This window comes from Dreissena polymorpha, chromosome 1, assembly GCF_020536995.1.
Source record: "Dreissena polymorpha isolate Duluth1 chromosome 1, UMN_Dpol_1.0, whole genome shotgun sequence".
Classification (NCBI taxonomy): Eukaryota; Metazoa; Mollusca; class Bivalvia; order Myida; family Dreissenidae; genus Dreissena; species Dreissena polymorpha.
Window position 1 is genome coordinate 114,884,321 of NC_068355.1, and position 22,015 is coordinate 114,906,335.

General features: G+C 34.9%; 1 protein-coding gene across 7 annotated transcripts in view; it reads right to left on the reverse strand.

The window, feature by feature from the left end:
• The window catches only part of LOC127845704 (1-phosphatidylinositol 4,5-bisphosphate phosphodiesterase eta-2-like), a 146,212-nt gene that overhangs the window by 118,608 nt on the left and 5,589 nt on the right, over positions 1 to 22,015 (reverse strand). For 6 of the 7 annotated variants that reach the window (XM_052376848.1, XM_052376867.1, XM_052376841.1 and 3 more), the window contains exon 2: positions 19,066 to 19,477. In XM_052376848.1, coding sequence (XP_052232808.1) covers positions 19,066 to 19,141 — 76 coding nt within the window. In that variant the 5' untranslated portion in view covers positions 19,142 to 19,477. Of the gene's footprint in view, positions 1 to 11,739; positions 12,112 to 19,065; positions 19,478 to 22,015 lie in introns of those variants that run through there. The other variant, XM_052376875.1, reaches the window with a different exon arrangement.

Sequence of the window (22,015 nt, forward strand, 5' to 3'; positions counted from 1 at the left end):
CGTACTGTTTTAGTCATTGTTTTGTCAGTTTTTTTTTAAAGTAAAAAATACAATTGTTAACTGTTTTCGTTAGTTGGTGTATATAATAAATGGAATATTACGCTAGTTAATTGTTCCAAGAGTTCGTATCACTCTCGTGGCTTGTGCTATTTCGCATCACACTCGAGGCTCCGCCTCTCGTGTGATACGTCATCACACACGCCACTCGAGTGATACAAACTCTTGGAACAATTGACTAGCGTAATATTCCGTATGTATTGTATTGTTTTAAAACTTTTGATCATAGATGCTCCAGTAAAAACAAGAATACAATTAAAGAAATAAAAAAAACATCAACAGGGCTCGAACCACTGACCCCTGAAGTAAAAGTTAACCGCATAGACCACTCGGCCATCCGTTCTCATTGATTATATGATTTATTTTTAATATACTTTATATAATCAATCCTAGTAGTGTCAGAAAATATAACGACAACAACAGATCTCTCTAATTATTCAATTGTTTCGCGTTGCAACGCAGTATTATTTTCAGGTATTTAAATCGTCAAAAGATGCATGTAATTGATATCTTAGAGCATGGTAACTATTCAGTATTATACTGTGTCCTCACAAACATCATAACTACAACAAAATTTGCGATCTGAACAATTTTTTCAATTATGTAAATTGACCAAAACATGAAAAGGCCCCTTTTAAGATAGTGCTTTAAAAAGTTTCTATACGGGTACTTAAATGATATATAAGTTTAGTGCTATTGATATTTGTGATAATTCTGTTCGCTCAAAAAATCGCATATTCACAACTTCATTCGAAAAGTATGTTAGCGTGCACCCCCTCCGACACACACACATACGCACATACCGATAATAAAGTGACGATGGAATATATACCATGGCAGTACGCGTGCATTTTTAATACTATCGGTTATTATTCGCTTTAGCCCCCCCCCCGACAATGAAGTAACAACGGATTATATGGGTGCCGACGATGCTACACGATAATTCTCTGAATGTTTAACCCATTTATGCCTATCGTCTAGAAAAAAGGCCTTGGCAAACAGCGTAGACCCAGATGAGACGCTCAACTTGGTCAACGCTGTTTGCTTAAAGGAATTTCTGTAAGAAATATTCTAAATATAGAAATAATTATACTAGACATACCTAATTTTAGAAATAAATTGATCCAATTAACAAGGATGGGACAGTCCACTAGGCATAAATGGGTTAATGTCATAGCATCGTGCTTCAGAAAGTTATTATTCCGATGATTTGGTCGGTATATTTCCGTTGAGTAGTTCAATTATAATTCAATTTGAATCGTGATGCTGTTATGCATTTGAATTTTCACTTTAAAGCTTTAAAAATAATGCTTCGGAAAGTGTTAGGTTTCATGCTTGTTAAGACCAGTTTGAACACCCAAGGCTTTGCGTTGACCGTCACAAGACCCCACTTTTTTCGTTTATTTGTGTTTGTTGTGAAAGTAGGTATCTTCATTTCCTTTGTGCCTCGCTGTTTTAAGATGAAAACGTCGAACCCTTAGTTTAGCGAAGCGACCAGTATCCACAAAGGTAAAAGTGTCACACAAATACAAAGAATAAGCACACTGTTTAATAACCAAGCTATTCTATATAATACAATTTTAACCGCATGAACTTGACAGAGCATAATTTGTTCTACTCTGTTTGACACAGGTCGCAAACCCAAATGAGAATTTGTTTTCCTTACCAATATAATCATGTTATATATCTGCAAAACGAAGCGGATGGTTTTATTCTGCATTGCCTTGAATTTATTTTAAAGTAACGGTCGAAGAGCTGAATGCCAGAAGTAGCATGCAAACTTAATTGCCAGTATATAAGGGCTTCAAGAGTTTCTGGTGTTGCATTTGCAAAGGACATGTCTGACAAACACTGATCCAATATTAAAATTTACAGCCCCAATATATTTTGCTGGGACGATGATGCAATTTGTACTCCATCGCAAGAAACAGTTAACATCGATCGAGATCATTTTTATTTGTTTTAAACCAAACAGTATTGAGTCCACTAACAAATCACTACATGTAACATGTTCAAAATCACTGGAAATAGTGGGTTGAATTTCTGAAACGCTTTTACCACTAACCAAATTGCCAGTATCATCAGCATAAAGCAACAGTTATTCTCATCCACGACAGCAATAGTTATTGCATATACTAAAGATAAAAGAGGATGAACCCCTGTGGTTCACCACGTGTAACAGAGACCTCATATAATCATGTGCCAGGTACGTTAACAACATAATGGCGATCTTATAGATTGAAGCCAGAGCCCTCGTTTGACCGTTTTTGGGGCCCCATTCCCCCCTTAAAATAGTATGCTTTTTCCCCTATTTCAGCTAAAAATTCCCCCCTCCAAATTTTTTTTTTCCTTTTACTTTTTACCTATGTTGCCAGCTGGTATCGTGCTATAAACCTTTGATTAAATGTATATTTATGTAAATTACATTAAAATAGAGCAATATTAAGTGTTGAATGAATGGTGAAAAGATCTTGTAAAATAATCCTTTTCGTCCAAAACGACGTGAAATTCCCCCCTCTAAGGGCCCCGGCCCAACCCCCCAAAGTGTAGCAAGGGCCCTGGAAGCCATCTAACAGCATGGAGTCATAAACCTTCCATTTAATAAGTAAAATACAATGTTTGACTGTATCGAATGCCTTTTGCAAGTCTAAACGTCCCCACTGAAGTTGGAAATGCAACATGCTTACACAGTTTAAGCTTAGCGAATGTATGAGATGGTAAGATGCGATTTTGTTCGATATCGAACGCTACCGTGATGTCAGATCTAATATGTGAATGTGTGATCAAGATTTAATACAAGCAATATAAATTGCAAATGCAACACTTTTTATCACGAGAACCAAAACATAAACGTTTAGAAGTGAAGGGGTACTTGGTCTTACACGTTTGCGTTTGCGTTGACAGACGGATAGATGAACCATAAGGCGTCCACTGTGAAAATCAATATGCCACTTGCATTGTTCTACGGAACAATTAATAATGTAAATATAAGATTCTAACGATTACTCACATACATCGACGTAGTTGAAAGTCTCGCTATGGTCACCATGCGGAATGGAATAGTTACGTTGACGTGATAACGGCATTTTACGTCCATTTTACACATAGACCTGCAAATACGCGATTTTAAGTCCACACTGTTTCTTTTGATGGCTCGTATATCACTTCTATCACAATTTCAGATTGATGGCTTTGCATTTCTTATGTTGTTTACGGTTCGCCGGTAAATGCCTTACTTTAATAACCACGATTTCATCGTTGAAAATCACTATTTTTTTCCTTATCCGTTTCCAACACCATGTCATATCGAAACGATGGATGGTTCCATAATATAATTGTGTGCTTTTACTAACACTTATCCGACATATAAAATTATATTTATACGTAATCGTTTACCACATGTGTTGTCAGTGCTCATTAAAGGGGCCTTTTCACAGATTTTGGCATTTTTTTAACTTATTAATTTAATGCTTTATATTGATAAATGTAAACATTGGATCGTAAAAGCTCCAGTAAAAAATCAAGAATAAAATTAAAAAAAGGAAAAGAACATTGCCCGGAGCAGGTTTCGAACCAGTGACCCCTGGAGTCCTGCCAGAGTCCTGAAGTAAAAACGCTTTAGCCTACTGAGCTATTCCGCCGAGTACACATACATGACGTATTTTATACCTTATATAAGCAATCTTCGTAGTTTCACAAAATTTAACGACAAAAACAGAACTCTCCAAATTATTCAATCGTTTCGCGTTGCAACGCTTTATAATTTTTAGGTTTTAAAATCGTCAAAAGATGCATATAATGGCTATATTAGACCATGGTAAATGTTCAGTATTACTGTTTTCTCACAAATATCATAACTAAAACGAAAATTTGCGAATCTAAAACAACTTTTTTCAATTTTGTCAATTTACCAAAGCGTGAAAAGATCCTTTTTAAGTTCCTAATGCAAAGATACAAACACATACCGGTAAGCACAGTTACACGTTTACAAGAAAAGGTTCGCCAGACTTTGGTAATGTACATGTACGTATCATAAAACGGATTTATTTCAACCGCACAATTAGCATTTAATTACTATCTGTTTTAGCAAAAAAAAAAACAACACAAGGAAATCAATGTAAATCTTGTACTCTCAGAACAGAAATTGATCTAAAACGGTTTCCCTACACCAGTGACTTAAAAGGCAGGAAGAATGCAATTGTTGATTACTTCAATGGAGTAATCAAACTTTTGTCCATCGCTTGAATTAATTTCAAATACAATTATACAAGTAAATTTTTATGATTTTGTCATTTCATTTAATCATTTTTACGATGTTCAAATCTTATCCAATCGTTAAAAAACCCATATTCTATTTACTTTAGAGATGTTTAAATTCAAAACCCTGCATAAAAGTGTCATGCTAAATATGGTAATGCAATTCATACTCCCGCGTTCAATGTTACATGAAATTTCAACATGATAATGAGTATTGTTAAATAAAACGTAAGAGAAAAAAACTAACAAACAAATCCTCATCACAGTGATAACACTTTCCGAGTTTTGCGCAAAATGGAAACATTCAAGTACTTAACTCCGAATGTTTGCTGAAGTGCGGGATATTTTATTTACACTGGCTTTTAGTTGATTGATCGGCGTTAAGCGACTTTAAAACCTAATGCAGCACGAACAACGTTGTTATTGGTAAGTTTGAATAAAAAATTAAGAAAACACAATATAATTTTTTAGCAATATACCGTTTTGTATAACATACATAATCTGCTAAAAACTATGACAAGTAAACTGAACCGATTGCATGGTAAGTGATATGACTTCAGTATAATTGGTTCACATGTAATTTGCATGTGAATCATAATACAAATATTGTATATATCTGTTACTTCCCCATTCACTGCACTATTAATCTCAACTTAAATGTCAATAATGCGATCTTTAATTGCTTTAAAATCCATGGTCGTTGGCATTTATCAACTTAGTGGGTTACATACAGTAAATATACTCTAAAATTCAATCGAAGCCAACCTACAACGATAATTTAAACAAGACTACGGATACAATGCAATACTCGTTATAAAAGCCCTCTACTCAGTGTAAACATTACACAATTGTAATCAATAAGTGTCACGTTAGCATCAAACGTCATATTGTCCGATGTAATTTTTATCTCAGGTCTTAATACAAATATTACCCGTGTATTCAACAAATCTGAACAGGGCTTATCTATTTAAACAGGATATACTTTACAATATACATGTACCATATATTGTTTTTATGTCCACAGAAAGTCACGTCATTCTATCAGTAAATAAGTAGAGGGGTTGCAGAATCTATAATACTAAGCTAAATAACTTTTCGAATTGGTCTGTAGATAAAGTGAAAAATAAAATGCATCAAGGCAAAACCGAGCCAAATAAAAAAACATATTTATCAAAGCAAAAATCTTGACAATAAGTTACAGTCAATTTTGATTGACATATATATGCCAGGCGTGTTTTAATCGCTGTTTGTAGACTAAAAATCGAATTAAAAAGTCACAAAGCCTACGAAGTCAGTTTTCAGATATCTGAATGATTTACGCGTTGGCGCTTTTTGCATTCTGGCACCGATTTCTTCTATAAAATGACTTAGGAAATACTATTGTAATACGATTCTCTCGACTGGAAACTATACTTGATTTAAAAAATAGTTTCGTTTAAATCGGGTTTAGTTGGGCCAAAAAAATATGTCACCACTGACCAGGTCAGATCTTAGAAAACGTTGTGTTCGCTCTAGAGGACATGTTACAAAATATTGACGTAACTTTGTCAGAATGTTTATCTTGACAATATCTGGGTCAAATTTAAATATTTTATAATTGGGGTAAAATATAGGTTACTATATCTAATCTTATAAAAATGTCTAAACAATATAGAAGCCACGCTTATATCTTAATTTTGCTTAAACTTCGATAAATAACTTAGTCTTAAGAACATCTAGGCTAAATTCACATCTGGTTTAAGTTCTCAGAGATTTGATGGGAACCAGCATAGTTGAATCAAAATCCCTGCCTTCATTACCAACCACGTGATGATAGCCTGGCCACATGGTACAATAATTGTACCGTTGTTATTTTACTTTTTTTAGCTCAGGTAATTATTATTTTTTATATCGAACGTAAACGTATACACTATTTTCCAATTGTAAAATAAAATGATGCTCCTTTTAATAATATAATACTTGAACCAATAAAAGAACACCCTACCAAAATCTGGTAGGATTATTTTTGAATGTGAGAGCAAGGAACGACAACTCTGCGTGGAGATTGTAAAGTTCTATCATTCGATTTGCTGTTTGAATCAAGTGCATCGAATATGTTGCATTTAATTTCGAGTCGTATTGTTAAAAGAGCCGGTATAAACTACAATCAAGTTCTAATCTAGCAAACTGCTTACCCAAATATACGATTATTTAACATATGAATGATATACATTTGCTGATTATTAATCTAATCGTTTAAATTGCTAAGAAAGTAATAGCAATTATTTACGCCGACATCTGTCAACACGTTTGAACATTTTAATTCGTGCATTGTCAAGTTACCCTACTGGAAAGAAAGGTAAAAATAGCCGTTAAATGACAACTGAATCTTTTTTCCATTACAAATGTATTTGTAACTAACGATCGACGAATATTGTCCTATGAAAGTTTGTCATGATTTAAAATGCGAATAAGTTGATTGATTTAAAACAAGGCAATAGGCGAGGATAACATAAATATATGATTTCATTGCATTTCACACACTAGATGCGATGAGACATTAAACAGAAAATGTGACACATGAGTATGTGTGAGAAGAAGATATCACATATAGACCCGATTTGCAAAGCTTTTTAATATATTATATCTGAAAAATATGGTCTTAATAATTATAGGTTATTAGACGTTTCACTGTACAATACGGAGATATATTTGGACGAGCACACAGTTTGACGTCATATTGGACGAGCCGTTAGGCGAGTCCAATATGACTTCAAAATGTGTGTGAGTCCAAATATATCACGTATTGTACAGTTTAAACGTCTAATGAGCTTTTTAATCTATATCCCTTTCTTCAGCTCTTTGTTTCGTTTTAATTTTGATTTGAAAATGATAATCTATGCTATTTTCAAGACCAGCGCCAATGTGAGTCGATTATAGTACATTCGGATACTTTTTCTCGGTAACGGCTTTTATCTTTTTAAAACAATTGCTTAGTTCACTTGTACTCAACTGTCCAATATGGTAAAATACGGACTTTTTGGATCCAATACCGGAATATATTGGACGGTCACGTGGTATATATGAAGAATGCCGATTGGATGAATTTATTGGATATAGAATAATACTGTTTTATTCCAACGATTCATCCACTATAACGTCATGGTTGTATCTTATTTTCAAACAGAACAATAGACGCTTGAAGTCATCTATCCGAACAGGGAGGCGGAAAACTACAACGGGCGAGGCATGGTATGGTATTCCGCAAGGGGGGTTAGAGGGTTAGGGTTAGGGTTTGGGTTAGTGTTAGGGGTCGGGTTAGGGTTTGGGTTAGCCTAAACCCAACCCTAACCCTAACCCGACCCCTAATTCTAACCCTTACCCTAACCCTTTTTTGGGGTTATCACCCCTGACCATGCCTCGCCCGTTGTAGTTTTCCGCCTCCCATCCGAACAGGCTCGTAATTTCGAACAAATGGTAACCATACGGTATATAATTTTGTTTGCAATCACGTACTCTATGTAACCGAGAACACATTCATTTAAGTGATGCTTCATATCCAGATAATACTTTGTAAACGATGGTGAAAAAGAACAATAACTTTTATTATTTTAGAAAGCAATGAAGCGTCCAGGCAAGGAATATATAAATCTTGGTCTAATCTTTCTCAATTTCTCTCCATAGATAGATACATACGTTTCAGAAGTGTTCGATCTCAATCCGTGATCGTACACTAAACACACACGAACACATAATTTATTTATCATATACAAATATATCGGGTTAATAGTTCATATCGATATATAAGATTGCTTCTTACTTGTACACTATTTAGTATCCCTTAATAGTTCTTCACGCGGATATACCGTTGGCCATAAAGCTTAAGTGTTTCGCTACCTTCGCTAATATGGCACTGCTTGTTTAGTTACTCGCATACATGTATTTGAAAGAGAACAAAATGAATTCTGTATTACTCGTATGTAGAACTCCTGACAAAAGGCATGTACTATTACCGATCGTTTAAGTGTTGTCGTCTATTTATTACTGCAAAAACGTTACACATTGTACAGCTTTTCAATCACTAGCTTCGCGTCGTGAAAGTAACAACTAACAGTAAATCGTATTAAAATGATTTTAACGTATTGCACCTAAACAAATAATTTATCCACCTACATTTAGCTAGATTCGGTAAATCGCGTATTTTTTCTACGTAATTGTTTAATAAAAAAATAAATATATTTGGGGGATATAAATATATTGCTATTATTGTTCACATACAATGGAACCCCTCTTAACCGGACGCATCCGGTACTCTGTAAAACAAGTCCCTTTCAGAAAAAAACTCATTCCATATAGACCACCGCTCTTCAGCGCATGTGCACGTAACCGTGATGAACGTTTTTTCCACAAGCAGGAATACATGCACTCGGAAATGTATTGCAAACAACAGAAGAACCCCACACTCGGCTGTACACATATTGTCGTATTAATCTATATACATATAGCATAACACGTTAGTGCCATATCGTTGTGTTATATAACAGGTGTAATATTGTTTGTTTTGTTGAAAATATTCAGCTATTATCGAACATGATGTCTTAATACTTGTTCACGAGTTATACAACGTTCCTCTAAACATTGACTGACATTAAAACCTGCTGGTGTGATATACACATCCCGTCTTCAAATGAAATGTCGGCAAAATACTACAATCATTTGGGTTCTTATGTCACAGTATCATAAATTTGCGCCTTAAAGTGTCGTCCCAGATTACCTTGTGCAGTCCGCTCAGGCTTATAAGGGACGATACTTTCCGCTTAAACTGGATTTTTGCAAAGAAGAGACTTTCTTTAAACATAATATATCATAAAATCGGAAAGTATCGTCCCTGATTAGTCTGTGAGGACAGCATAGGAAATTATGGGACGACACTTTAAGGCGCAACTCTATGATACTGAAACTTGTGAACTTGTTTATGAATATATTGGTCGGACAGAGAGAAAGACAGACAGACAGACAGACAGACAGACAGACATACAGACAGACAGACAGACAGACAGACAGACAGACAGACAGACAGACAGACAGACAGACAGACAGACAGACAGACAGACAGACAGACAGACACACAGACACACAGACAGACAGACACACAGACAGAAAAACAGACAGACAGACAGATAACGCAGATGATGGAATCAATCCAAATCGCTCGTCCTTTACTTCCATCGTGGCCCTGACATTAAAGGAAGTAGACATTACATGATATTGCGGTTTGGCATCCTATTAAATGGATAATAAAATTGAACCAAGTTTCAAAAACTTATGACACATAGGACAATTGGTAAAATATTCAATCCAGCACTTAACAGATAATTTAACAAAACATACGATGTTTGAACAACAATCAGATCATATATTGATTACAGTTAAATGAGAACACATTTTGTGTAAATTATTAACACATGGCACATTAAAGCAGATAGGTGGCAGCTGTAAAATAAACACAAACCGTATATTATGTAAGCCGAAGAATTTGAATACCTGTAAAAATGATTTTCTGCGTTCATACTGATTTTAAAAATAAAGATTTAAAATTCACATTTATAAATAATGTTAATTGAAACCGCACAGTGTTGCAGGCAGACATGAATATTACCATATTACATACTTACATACAAACTTTTCTTCGCATATTATTTTAGACTGAAATGTATGGTATGTGAGTTGTTCATTTAGACGTATTCAAATCACGCATTTATATCTCTTTTACTGCGTAAATAACTACGATACATTGTGTTGGAAAATTGAAGTCAGACTGTTTAATTAATAACAAATGGACAAAGGTAGATAGCCTTCTCTGGCTCTCATGGAAAATATATAGACAAGGGACAAAATTGTCACAAAACCAGGTTTTCATTGTGAAAAAAAAATCTGATAAAGGGAGAAAACTCAAACTGAACTTTTGAAATGACAAAAAAAAATTAACCCCCTTTGTAAGTTTTTTTTTTTTTTTTAAATCTATTTTAAGTCGTGGCGACCTTGACATTGGAGATATTGACGTGATTCTTTCGTGGGACACACCGTCCCATGATGGTGAACAAATGTGCCAAATGATTTTAAAATCTCACAATGAATGACATAGTTATGGCCAGGACAAGCTCATTTATGGCCATTTTTGACCTTTGAACTCAAAGTGTGACCTTGACCTTGGAGATATCGACGTAATTATTTCGCGACACACCGTCCAATGATGGTGAACAAATGTGCCAAATGATTTTAAAATCTGACGATGAACGACATAGTTATGGCTCGGACAAGCTCATTTATGGCCATTTTTGACCTTTGAACTCAAAGTGTGACCTTGACCTTGGAGATATCGACGTAATTATTTCGCGCGACACACCGTCCAATGATGGTGAACAAATGTGCCAAATGATTTTAAAATCTGACAATGAACGACATAGTTATGGCCCGGACAAGCTTATTCCGCCAGCCCGCCAGCCCGCCAGCCCGCCAGCCAGCCAGCCCGCCAGCCCACCAGCCAGCCAGCCCGCCCGCATTCGCCAATCTAATAACCAGTTTTTTCCTTCGGAAAACCTGGTTAAAAAGCTGACTGCGATATTATATGTTATCACGTTCAAAGACAGTGAACAATATTTGAGTTGGAATACTGGCTTGCGCATACCCCAAACGTGGGGTTGTCCATAGACAACTGTATATTATTAATTCCCATTATTATGTAATGAAATTTATTATGTACGTTTACCACAAACCAAAAAGCCAGTATCGTCAGCATAAAGCAATTTTTTATTACCATCCCCGACAGCAATGTGCATGAATTAAAAATAAGAGGGGGGAAATTATAAAACCCTTTGGTACACCACATGTAACAGATAGCTCATATGATAATGTTCCAGATTCGTCTACGACTTGACGGCGATCTGATAATATTGAAACAATATAACATTTGGAGTTATATGGCTTCCGCTTTCGCTAGTAAGATACCATGATTGCCTGTATCGAATGCATTTGCAAGTCTAAAAGTAACGCCAAAACCCTTCTATTCGAAAAGCCCCACTGCAGTCGCAAACATGACATGCTTTCACTGTTTAAGCTTATCGAGTGTATGAGATTGCATGGTCCGATTTAGTTCGATATCAAACGCAATCTTGAAGTCAGATATAAATTGTTGTCGAGATTGGATGCAAGAAATACAAATCTACATGCACCACTTCTTATCACAAGAACCAAAGCATGCACGTTTTATTGTTTTACGAAAAGAAAGTGAAGGAATACTTGGTCGGAAAAGTTTGTGTTTACTGACAGACGGAGAGATAAACCTTAATACGTCAACGATGAATCCAGTATGCCACCTGTACAACGGAATAATGAACTATCTATTCATATGTATAATGTAAATATAAGATTCTAATTGATACTTACATTCATCGACGTAGTTGAAAGTGTCGCTATTGTCACCGTGGGGAATGGAATAGTTACGTTGACGTGACAACGGCATGTTACGTCCATTTTCCGTATAATCAAGCCAATGCGCGATTTTTAGTCCACAATGTTAATTGTTTTAATTCTCCATCACTTTTTTCACAATGTCGGATTGACAGCTTTTAGGTTGTTTATGTGTCGCCGAGATATGCCTTACTTTTATAACCACATTTTCCTCTTTGAAAATTACTCTTTTTTCTTAGCCGTTTCCAACACCATGTCATATCGAAACGATAGATGGTTCCATAATAAAGTTGTGAGCTTTAACTCACACTTATCCGACATATGACATTATATTTATACGTAAGCGTTAACTACACGGGCTCTCGGTGCACATTAAGTTCCTAATGCAAAGAAGCAAACACATGCAGGTAATACATACGTATCATAAAACGGATTCATTTCAATCGCATAAAGAATTTAATAACTAGCCATCTATTAAAGGTTAACAAATGTACACGGAAATCAAAGTAAATATTGTATTCTCAGGACAGAAATGACCTAAGAGGGTTTCCAAACACCAGTAATTTAAAACGCAGTTAGAAAGCACACGCCGATTATTTCAATGGAGTCATCAAACGTTTGCCCATGCCTGAAATACATTTATACGTGTACATTTGTATATGAATTTGTCATTTCATTAAATCAGTATTAAGATATTAAAAATCTTAGTTCAACCGTTAAAAACCCACTTTAGTTTAGAGCTGTTAAAATTCAAAACCCTGCATTAAAGTGTCATGTAAAATATGGTTATGCAATTCCTAAATGCCGCGTTCCATTTACATTAAATTGCAACATAAAAATGAGTATTGTTTAATGAAATGCCAGAGAAAAAAAATCCTCATCACAGTGATACCACTTTCCGAGTTTTGTGCAAAATGGAAACGTTCAAGTACTTAACTCCGAATGTTCGTTGAAATGCGGGATATTTTATGTACACTGGCTTTCAGTTTCTGCATCGACATTAATTGACGTCTAGAACCTAATGCAGCACGAAAAACGTTGTTATCGGTAAGAAACATTAACAAAAGAGATTGCACAGCAATATGGTCCCCTACCGGTGATTCTCCACCATTGTGAGTAAAAATATAAAAAAATTATTTGTTGCCATAGCAACCAGAATTTTTGACGTAGGCACAAAATGAAATGACGTGTATAATCTCCATATTGCCATTTATCCATGTTTCAAGTTTTATGAAAAAAAAAGAACCTTTAAAGTTATCGCAGGATCCAGTAAAGTGTGACGGACTGACTGACTGACTGACTGACTGACTGACTGACTGACTGACTGACTGACTGACTGACTGACTGACTGACAGACAGACAGACTGACAGACAGACGGAGTGCAAACCATTAGTCCCCTCTATTTTCACCGGTAGGGGACAATAAGAAAATACACTTGAATATTCCAGCAATTTACCGTAATGTATAACATGCATAATGTGCAAACAACTATGACAAGTAAACTGAACCGCTTGCATGGAAAGTGATATGATTTCAGTATACATGTTATTGGTTTACCAGCAATTTGCACGTGAATCATATTAAAAATAGTGTCTATATCTGTAACTTCCTCATTCATTTTACAATTAATCTAAACTTACATGTCAATATTGTGATCTTTAATGGCTTTAAAATCAATGATCGTTGGCATTTATCACCTAAGTGGGTTACATACAGTAAACATATTATAAAATTCAATCGAAGTCAACCTCCAAGAATTTAACGATAATTTAAACAAGACTACGGATACAATGCAACAATAAAAGCCCTCTACATTAAACAATTTGCAATCAATAAGTGTCACGTTAGCATAAAACGTTATATTGTCCGACGTTATTTGCATCTCGTGTCTCAATACAAATAAAACCGATATACTCAATACCTCTGATCAGGGCTTATCTATTAAAACACTATATATTGTACAATATTCATGTACCATACATGTATCTTGAATACTGTTTTTATGTGCACAGACAACCACGTTATTCTGTCAGTTAATAAGAAGAAGTGTTACCGATTCTATAATACTACTCCAAACAACTTTTCTTATTTGCCACTTGATAAAGTGAAAAATAAAATGCATCAAGGGAAAACCGAACCAAATTAAAAACATATTTATCAAAGCGAAATTCTTGTCCATACATGTAAGTTACAGTCAATTTTGATTGAAAAATATATCCCAGGCGTGTTTTTATCATTGTATGCAGACTTTCAATGAATTCAAGTCACAAAGTACACGAAGTCAGTTTTTAGATATCTGAATGATTGACGCTTTGGCGCTATTTGCAGCCTGACATCAATTTCTTCTATAAAATGTATTAGGAAATACAATTGTACTACGATTCTCTCGACTTGAAATTCGACTCAATATAAAAGTATCCTTGTTTAAATCGGATATAGTTGGGCTAGAACATATGTCACCACTGACCAGGTCAGATCTTTGAAAACGTTGTGTTCGCTGTAGAGGACATGTTAACAAATCTTGACGAAACTCTGTCGGAATGTTTATCTTGACAATATCTAGGTCAAATTTAAATATTTTATAATTGGGGTTAAATATAGGCTACTCTATGAAATCTTATGAAAATGTGTAACCACTAAAAAAGCCATAAGTATATCTTATTTTTGCTGAAACTTCGATAAATAACTTTGTCTTAAGAAAATCTAGGCTAAGTTCACATCTGGTTTAAGGTCTGTCATTCGGTTTGCTGTTTTTGTTCCAGCGCATCGAATATGTTGCATTTTATTCCGAGTCGTATTGTTAAAAGAGGCGGTATAAATTACAGACAAGTTCTAATCTAGCAAAATGCTTCCACCAAATCTACGTTTATTTAACACATGAATGATATATACGTGCTGATTATAAATTTAATCGGTTTAAATCGCTAAGTAATTAATAGCAATTATTTACTCCGACAACTGTTTACACGTTTGAACATTTAAATTCGTGCATTGTCAAATAATTCCACTGGTATGAAAGGTAAAAATAGCCGTTAAATAACAACTGAATATTGTTTCCCACAACGAATATATTTGTAGCTAACTGTCGAAGAATATTGTCCTTTGAAAGTTGATCATATTTTTTAAATGCGTATAAGTTGATTGATTTAAAACAAGGCAAAATATGATGATAACATATATAATATGATTTCATTGCATTTCACACACAAGATGCGACCATAAATTTAACAGAAAAGGTGACACATGAGTAAGTGTGAGAACAATAACATACCAAATAAAAACTAGATTTTCACAGATTTTAAATATATTAGATCTATATCTGAAAAATATGGTCTTACTAAAACTGTTTAATTCCACTGATGTATTCACTATAACGTCATGGTTCTATAGTATTTTCACACACAAATAGGCGCTTAAAGTCATCTGTTCGAACAGGCTCGTATTTTCCAAAAAAATGGTAACCATACGGTATATAATTATGTTTGCAATCACTTAGTATATGTAACAGAGAACACATTCATTTAGGTGATGTTTCATATCCAGATAATTCTTTATAAACGATGGTGAAAACCCCCACAATAACTTAAATTATTTTAAAAAGCAATGAAGCGTACAGGCAATGAACATACATCTTGTCATAAACGTTCTTAATATCTCTCCATCCATAGATACAGACGTTTCAGAAATGTCCGATCCCGAATCCGTGATCGTAGGTTAAACACACATACCCACAAACACATTATTTATTTATCAAATACAAATATGTCAGGCCAATATTTCACACCGGTAGATTAGATTACTTCTTACTTGTACACTATTTAGTATCCTTTAATTAATAGAGCTACACGCGGATATACCGCTGGAGAAAAATCTTTAGTGTTTCGCGACCTTCGCTAATAGTGCATTGACTGTTTAGTTACTCGTATATTTGAAAGAGTACAAAATGAATTCGGAAATATTGCATTATTGTAATGTAGAACTCATGTTAAAAGGCATGTACTATTACCCACTGTTTAACGGTTGTCGTCTATTGTTTTACTGCAAAAACGTTACAAAAAGTAGTTTATGGGTTAAGCTTTTCAATCACTAGATTCGGGTTGTGATAATAACAAGTAACAATTAATCGTATGAATTGATATTAGCTTAATGCATTTAAACAAATAATTTATCTACCTTTATTTGCATAGAGTCAGCAAATGACGTGTGTTGTTTTCTACGTATTTTTTATTTGTGTGTTTTTGTTTCTACGTATTTTTTATTTTTTTAAAACATAGAGAGTGTTTAAATGTGCAGAGGTATTAAAGTGTATAAGTTAAGGTTCTTGACTCTCCTTTCCGATTGACAGAATCCGTGGAATACGTGAGTACGATAATTGTGTCTTTTGCGCTGAAGGACATATACATTGCAGTCGTAACTTTCGAAATATGTATTGCGGTAACCACTGCCAGCATAAGTGAAACCCAGCCAGATTCAGACACAAAATCATTTTTTTAATATAAATATATTGTTATTATAACTGCATAAAACGAGTTCACATACAGTGAAACCCCTATAAATCGGACGCATCAGGTACTGTGTAAAAAGTCTCTGTTAGAGGGTGGGACGCCGTTACGGATTATACGGGAAATATTATATTGATAGTTCCCTATCGTTGTGTAATAAAACAGGTGTCATATTGTTTTTTTAATTTGATTCTCTATAACCGAACACGATGTCTTAATACTTGCTCACGAGTTATACAACTTTCCTCATTGACTGAGATAAAAACCTGCTGGTATGATAAACACATATCAAGAACCTCTGTATCATTTAGATATCAGCGTATCTGGTATGTAAAAAGTTTTATTTGTGGTAACGTGTGCAGCTATGATCACGTACAATATGTTGTAACGTCTACAATAAAATAAAAATATTATTGTATGATAATATATCCGAATCGTTCTTCAAGCAAAATATGGGATTTTAAATGAGGCTGTTATTGGCCTTTACCCTACTGGTTTATCAGAATATGAAGCGCATCAGCACGTTTACGGTACCATTTATCAATAAACAGCTAAAAACTGCATAAAACATGTTCATATTTTAAGAATGTACAAACAGACTTTCAAAGATAAGGAGTTTAATGTTATCTGGGTTTAATCTAGGTATATTAATATGTACCATGCACAGACCCGGTTCTGTATTCTTTACTATAAACCCGTCTGCGAATGAAATATCGGCATACATGTAATACTTCAGTAATTTGGGTCCTTATGCCACGGTATCATAGAATTGCGCCTTAAAGTATCGTCCCAGATTACCTATTGCAGTCCGCTCAGGCTGATCAGGGACGACACTTTCCGCTTAAACTGGATTTTTGCTAAGAAGAGACTTAAAACAGAAAATATCATAAAAGCGGAAAGTATCGTCCCTGAATAGCCTGTGCCCAGTGTGCGGACAGCACAGGGAAATCTGGAACGACACATTAAGGCGCAAATCTATGATACTGAAACTTGTGAACTTGTTTAAGAATATATTGGTCGTGTCCCTTCTATTTCGTCTTTCTTCTTTGCCGCAGCAGTACGTCTTTGTACTGCCAATATTTCACAATATTTTATTATCCACCGGAGAAGCAACATTTATTATTTATTGGGAGATTACGGTGTTGCGGCGAGTTCAGAATGCTATGTTGTTTGCGTAAACATTTGTCTTGATGTGCCGATTTGACCATTAGTAATCGTCGAGGAAACGTACACATTTCGATAATGCTTCAGACCGACCGACGGACCGACCGACCGACCGACCGACCGACCGACCGTCCCACCGACCGACCGACCGAACGACCGACCGACCGACCGACCGACCGACCGACCGACCGACCGACGGACAGACGGACGTCTGCAGGCAGGCAGGCAGACCGGCTGATAACGCAGATGATGGAATCAATCCAAATACGCAAACCAAACTTTGTCTATGAAATGCAATTGCAATACCAAAGAAAATACAAAAATATACAAAACATATATAATCGCTCGTCCTTTACTTCCATCGTGGCCCTTGACATTAAAGGAAGAAGACATTACATGATATTGCGGTTGGGCATCCTATTAAATGGATAACACAATTGAACAAAGTTTCAAAAACTTATGACACAGAGGAAAGTTGGTATAATATTTAATACGGCACTTGAAAGATAATTTAGCAAAACATTCTATGTTTGAACAACAATAAGATCATATATTGATTACAGTGATATGAGAACACATTCTGTGTGACCGCATTACATACTTACATACAAACTTGTCTTCGCATAAAATTTTAGACTGAAATGTATGGTATGTGAGTTGTTCATTAAGACGTATTCAAATCACGCATTTATATCTCTTTTACTGCGTAAATAACTACGATACATTGTGTTTGAAAATTGAAGTCAGACTGTTTAATTAATAACAAATGGGCAAATGTAGATAGTCTTCTCTGGCTCTCATGGAATATAAAGGCTGACTGCGATATTATATGTTATCACGTTCAAAGACAGTTAATAATATTTGAGCTGGAATACTGGCTTGCGCATACCCCAAACGTTGGGTTGTCCATATACAACTGTATATCATTATTATTTTCATTTATTATGTACGTTTACCACAAACCAAAAAGCCAGTATCGTCAGCATAAAGCAATTTGTTATTACAATCCCCGACAGCAATGCGCATCAATTAAAAATAAAAGGGGGCAAATGATAAAACCCTTTGGTACATCAGATGTAACAGATACATCATATGATAATATGCCAGATACGTCAACGACCTGACGGCGATCTGATAATATTGAAACAATATAACATTTGGAGTTATATGGCTTTCGCTTTCGCTAGTAAGATTCCATGATTGCCTGTATCGAATGCCTTTGCAATTCTAAAAGTAACTCCAAAACCCTTATATACGCAAAGCCCCACTGCAGTCGGAAATATTACATGCTTCCACTGTTTAAGCTTATCGAGTGTATGAGATTGCATGGTCCGATTTTGTTCGATATCAAACGCAATCTTGATATCAGATATAAACTGTTGTCGAGATTGAATGCAGGCAATACAAATCTATATGCATGCAACACTTCTTATCACAAGAACCAAAGCATGCACGTTTTATTGTTTTACGAAAAGAAAGTGAAGGAATACTTGGTCGGAAAAGTTTGTTTTTACTGACAGACGGAGAGATAAACCTTAATACGTCCACGATGAATCCAGTATGGCACCTGTACTACGAAAAATGAACGATATATTCATATGTATAATGTAAATATAAGAACTAATTGATACTTACATTCATCGACGTAGTTGAAAGTGTCGCTATTGTCACCGTGGGGAATGGAATAGTTACGTTGACGTGACAACGGCATTTTACGTCCATTTTCCGTATAATCTTGCAAATGCGCGATTATAAGTCCACAATGTTAATTTTATGAATTGTCTATCACTTTTTTAACAATGTTGGGTTGATAGCTTTACAGCTTGTATGTTGTGTATGGTTCGCCGAGATATGCCTTACTTTTATAACCACATTTTCCTCTTTGAAAATCACTATTTTTTCACAGGCGTTTCCTACACCATGTCATATCGAAACGATGGATGGTTCCATAATATAGTTGTGTGCTTTTACTCACACGAATCCGACATATAACATTATATTTATAAGTAATCGTTAACTAAACGGGCTGTCAGTGCGCATTAAGTTCCTAATGCAAAGGTGCAAACACATACAGGTAAACACAGTTACACGTTCACAAGTAAAGAGGTTCGCCCGACATTGGTAATTTACATGTACGTATCACAAAACGGATTTATTTCAAATGCATAAAGCATTTAATTACTATCCATTTAAGACACAAAAATCTACATGGAAATCAAAGTAAATCTTATCTCTCAGAACTGAAATGACCTAAGGGTTTCAAAACACCAGTTGCTTAAAAGGCAGTTAGAAAGCAATCGCCGACGTGTAATTTTTTATGATTTTGTCATTTCATTTAATCAGTATTAAGTTCAAAATCTTATTATAACCTTTTAAAACCCCCATATTCTATTAACTTGTTAGCTGTTAAAATTCAAAACCCTGCATTAAAGTGTAATGTTTAATATAGTTATGCAATTCATAACTCCCGCATTCCATTTTACAGGAAATTGCAACATTATTATGAGTATTGTTCAATAAAATGCAAGAGAAAAAAATCTAAATCCTCATCATAGTGATACCACTTTCCAAGTTTTGCGCAAAATGGAAACGTTCAAGTAACTAACTCCGAATGTTCGTTGAAGTGCGGGATATTTTATTTGCACTGGCTTTTAGTTGATTGATCGGCGTTTACCGACTTCTCGAATCTAATGCAGCACGAACAACGTTGTTATTGGTAAGAAACTTTAAAAATAAGAAAACACTATAATTTTCAAGAAATATACCGTAATGTATAACATGCATAATCTGCTAACAACTATGACAAGTAAACGGAATCGATTGCATGGAAAGTGATATGACTTCAGTATAATTGGTTTATCAGTAATTTGCAAGCGAATTATATTGGGTACTGTCTGTATGTGTAACTTACCCATTCACTGAACTATGAATCTCAACTTACATGCCAATAATACGATCTTTAATGGCTTTAAAATCCATGGTCTTTGGCATTTATCAATTGAGTGGGTTACATACAGTAATTCAATCGAAGTCAACCTCCAAGAAAACAACGATAATTTAAACAAGACTACTGATACAATGCAATAATCATTATAAAGGCATTCTACTCAGTGTAAACATAAAACAATTGTAATCAATAAGTGTCACATTAGCACAAAACGTCATATTGTCCGATGTAATTTGTATCTCAGGTCTTAATACAAATAGGACCCGTGTATTCCATAACTCTGAACAGGGCTTATCTATTAAAACAGGATGTAATTTACAATAAACATTTACCATATATTGAAATAGTGTTTTTATATCCACAGGAAATCTCGTAATTTTATCAGTAAATAAGAACAAGTGTTGCCGATTCTATAATACTACGCCAAACGACTTTTCTTATTGGCAACTGGATAACGTGAAAAATTGAATGCATCAAGGCAAAACCGAACCAAATTAAAAACATATTTATCAAAGCGAAATTCTAGTCAATAAGTTATAGTCAATTTTGCTTGACAAATATATTCCAGACGTGTTAATATCGCTGTATGTAGACTTGCCATTGAATTCAAAAGTCACAAAGAACACGAAGTTTTTCAGATATTTGAATGATAGACGCCTTGGCGCTACCTGCAGTCTGGCATCGATTTCTTCAATAATTGGCTTAGGAAATACTATTGTACTACGATCCTCTCGACTGGAAATTGGAGTGGATTAAAAAAATATCCTAGTTCGAATCGGGTATAGTTGGGCCTGAAAAAAAGATCACCAGGTCAAATCTTAGAAAACGTTGTTATGACTCTAAAGGACATTTTTGGTACCAAATATTGATGAAACATTGTCGTCAGAAGGTTTATCTTGACAATATCTAGGTCAAGTTAAAAGCTTTGACATGTGAGGACTTAATCTTATCTTATTTAACATGTGGAATCACTATAGCAGCCACAACGACTATGTTACCTGGTCAAATCTTTAGAAAATGGTTACCACTACAGAAGCCACATGCATGACTCAATCTTGAAAACAATTTGTCAAAATGTTGATCTTGACAATACCTAGGCCAAATTTAATTAGAACTGTGTTAATTGAGGTCATCAAATAGATCACCCGGTAAAATCATAGAGAAAACTTTGAAACATTTTTATTGCGAAACCTTATAAACGCTCTGGGAGATACATACCAACATCAAAGATTTTTTTTACGAGAGCACATGTTTTAAATAAATATGACACAATTCAAATTGTTATAAATTTGCACACGAATAACTTAAACCGGAAATGCAAAACTTACCTACTAATAATGACATCGTTCTCCCAGTTTTGAGAACATAACGAATAAAATTAAACAATAAGAAAAGTAGCTGAGTATATATCCATAAATATTCGGTTTGCTTATCAAGGTCAGTGCATCGAACATGCAGCGTTTTAATTTGTTTAAAATGTTTAAAGAGCCGGTTCAACCAAACACAAGTTCTAATCTGGTGAAATGTTTGCGCCATATCTACGTTTATTTTAACACGAGCTGATTATTTATTTTTACCTTTGTTCATTCGCTAAGTAATCAGTGATTAACGCCGACAACTGTTAATACTTGTGAACAT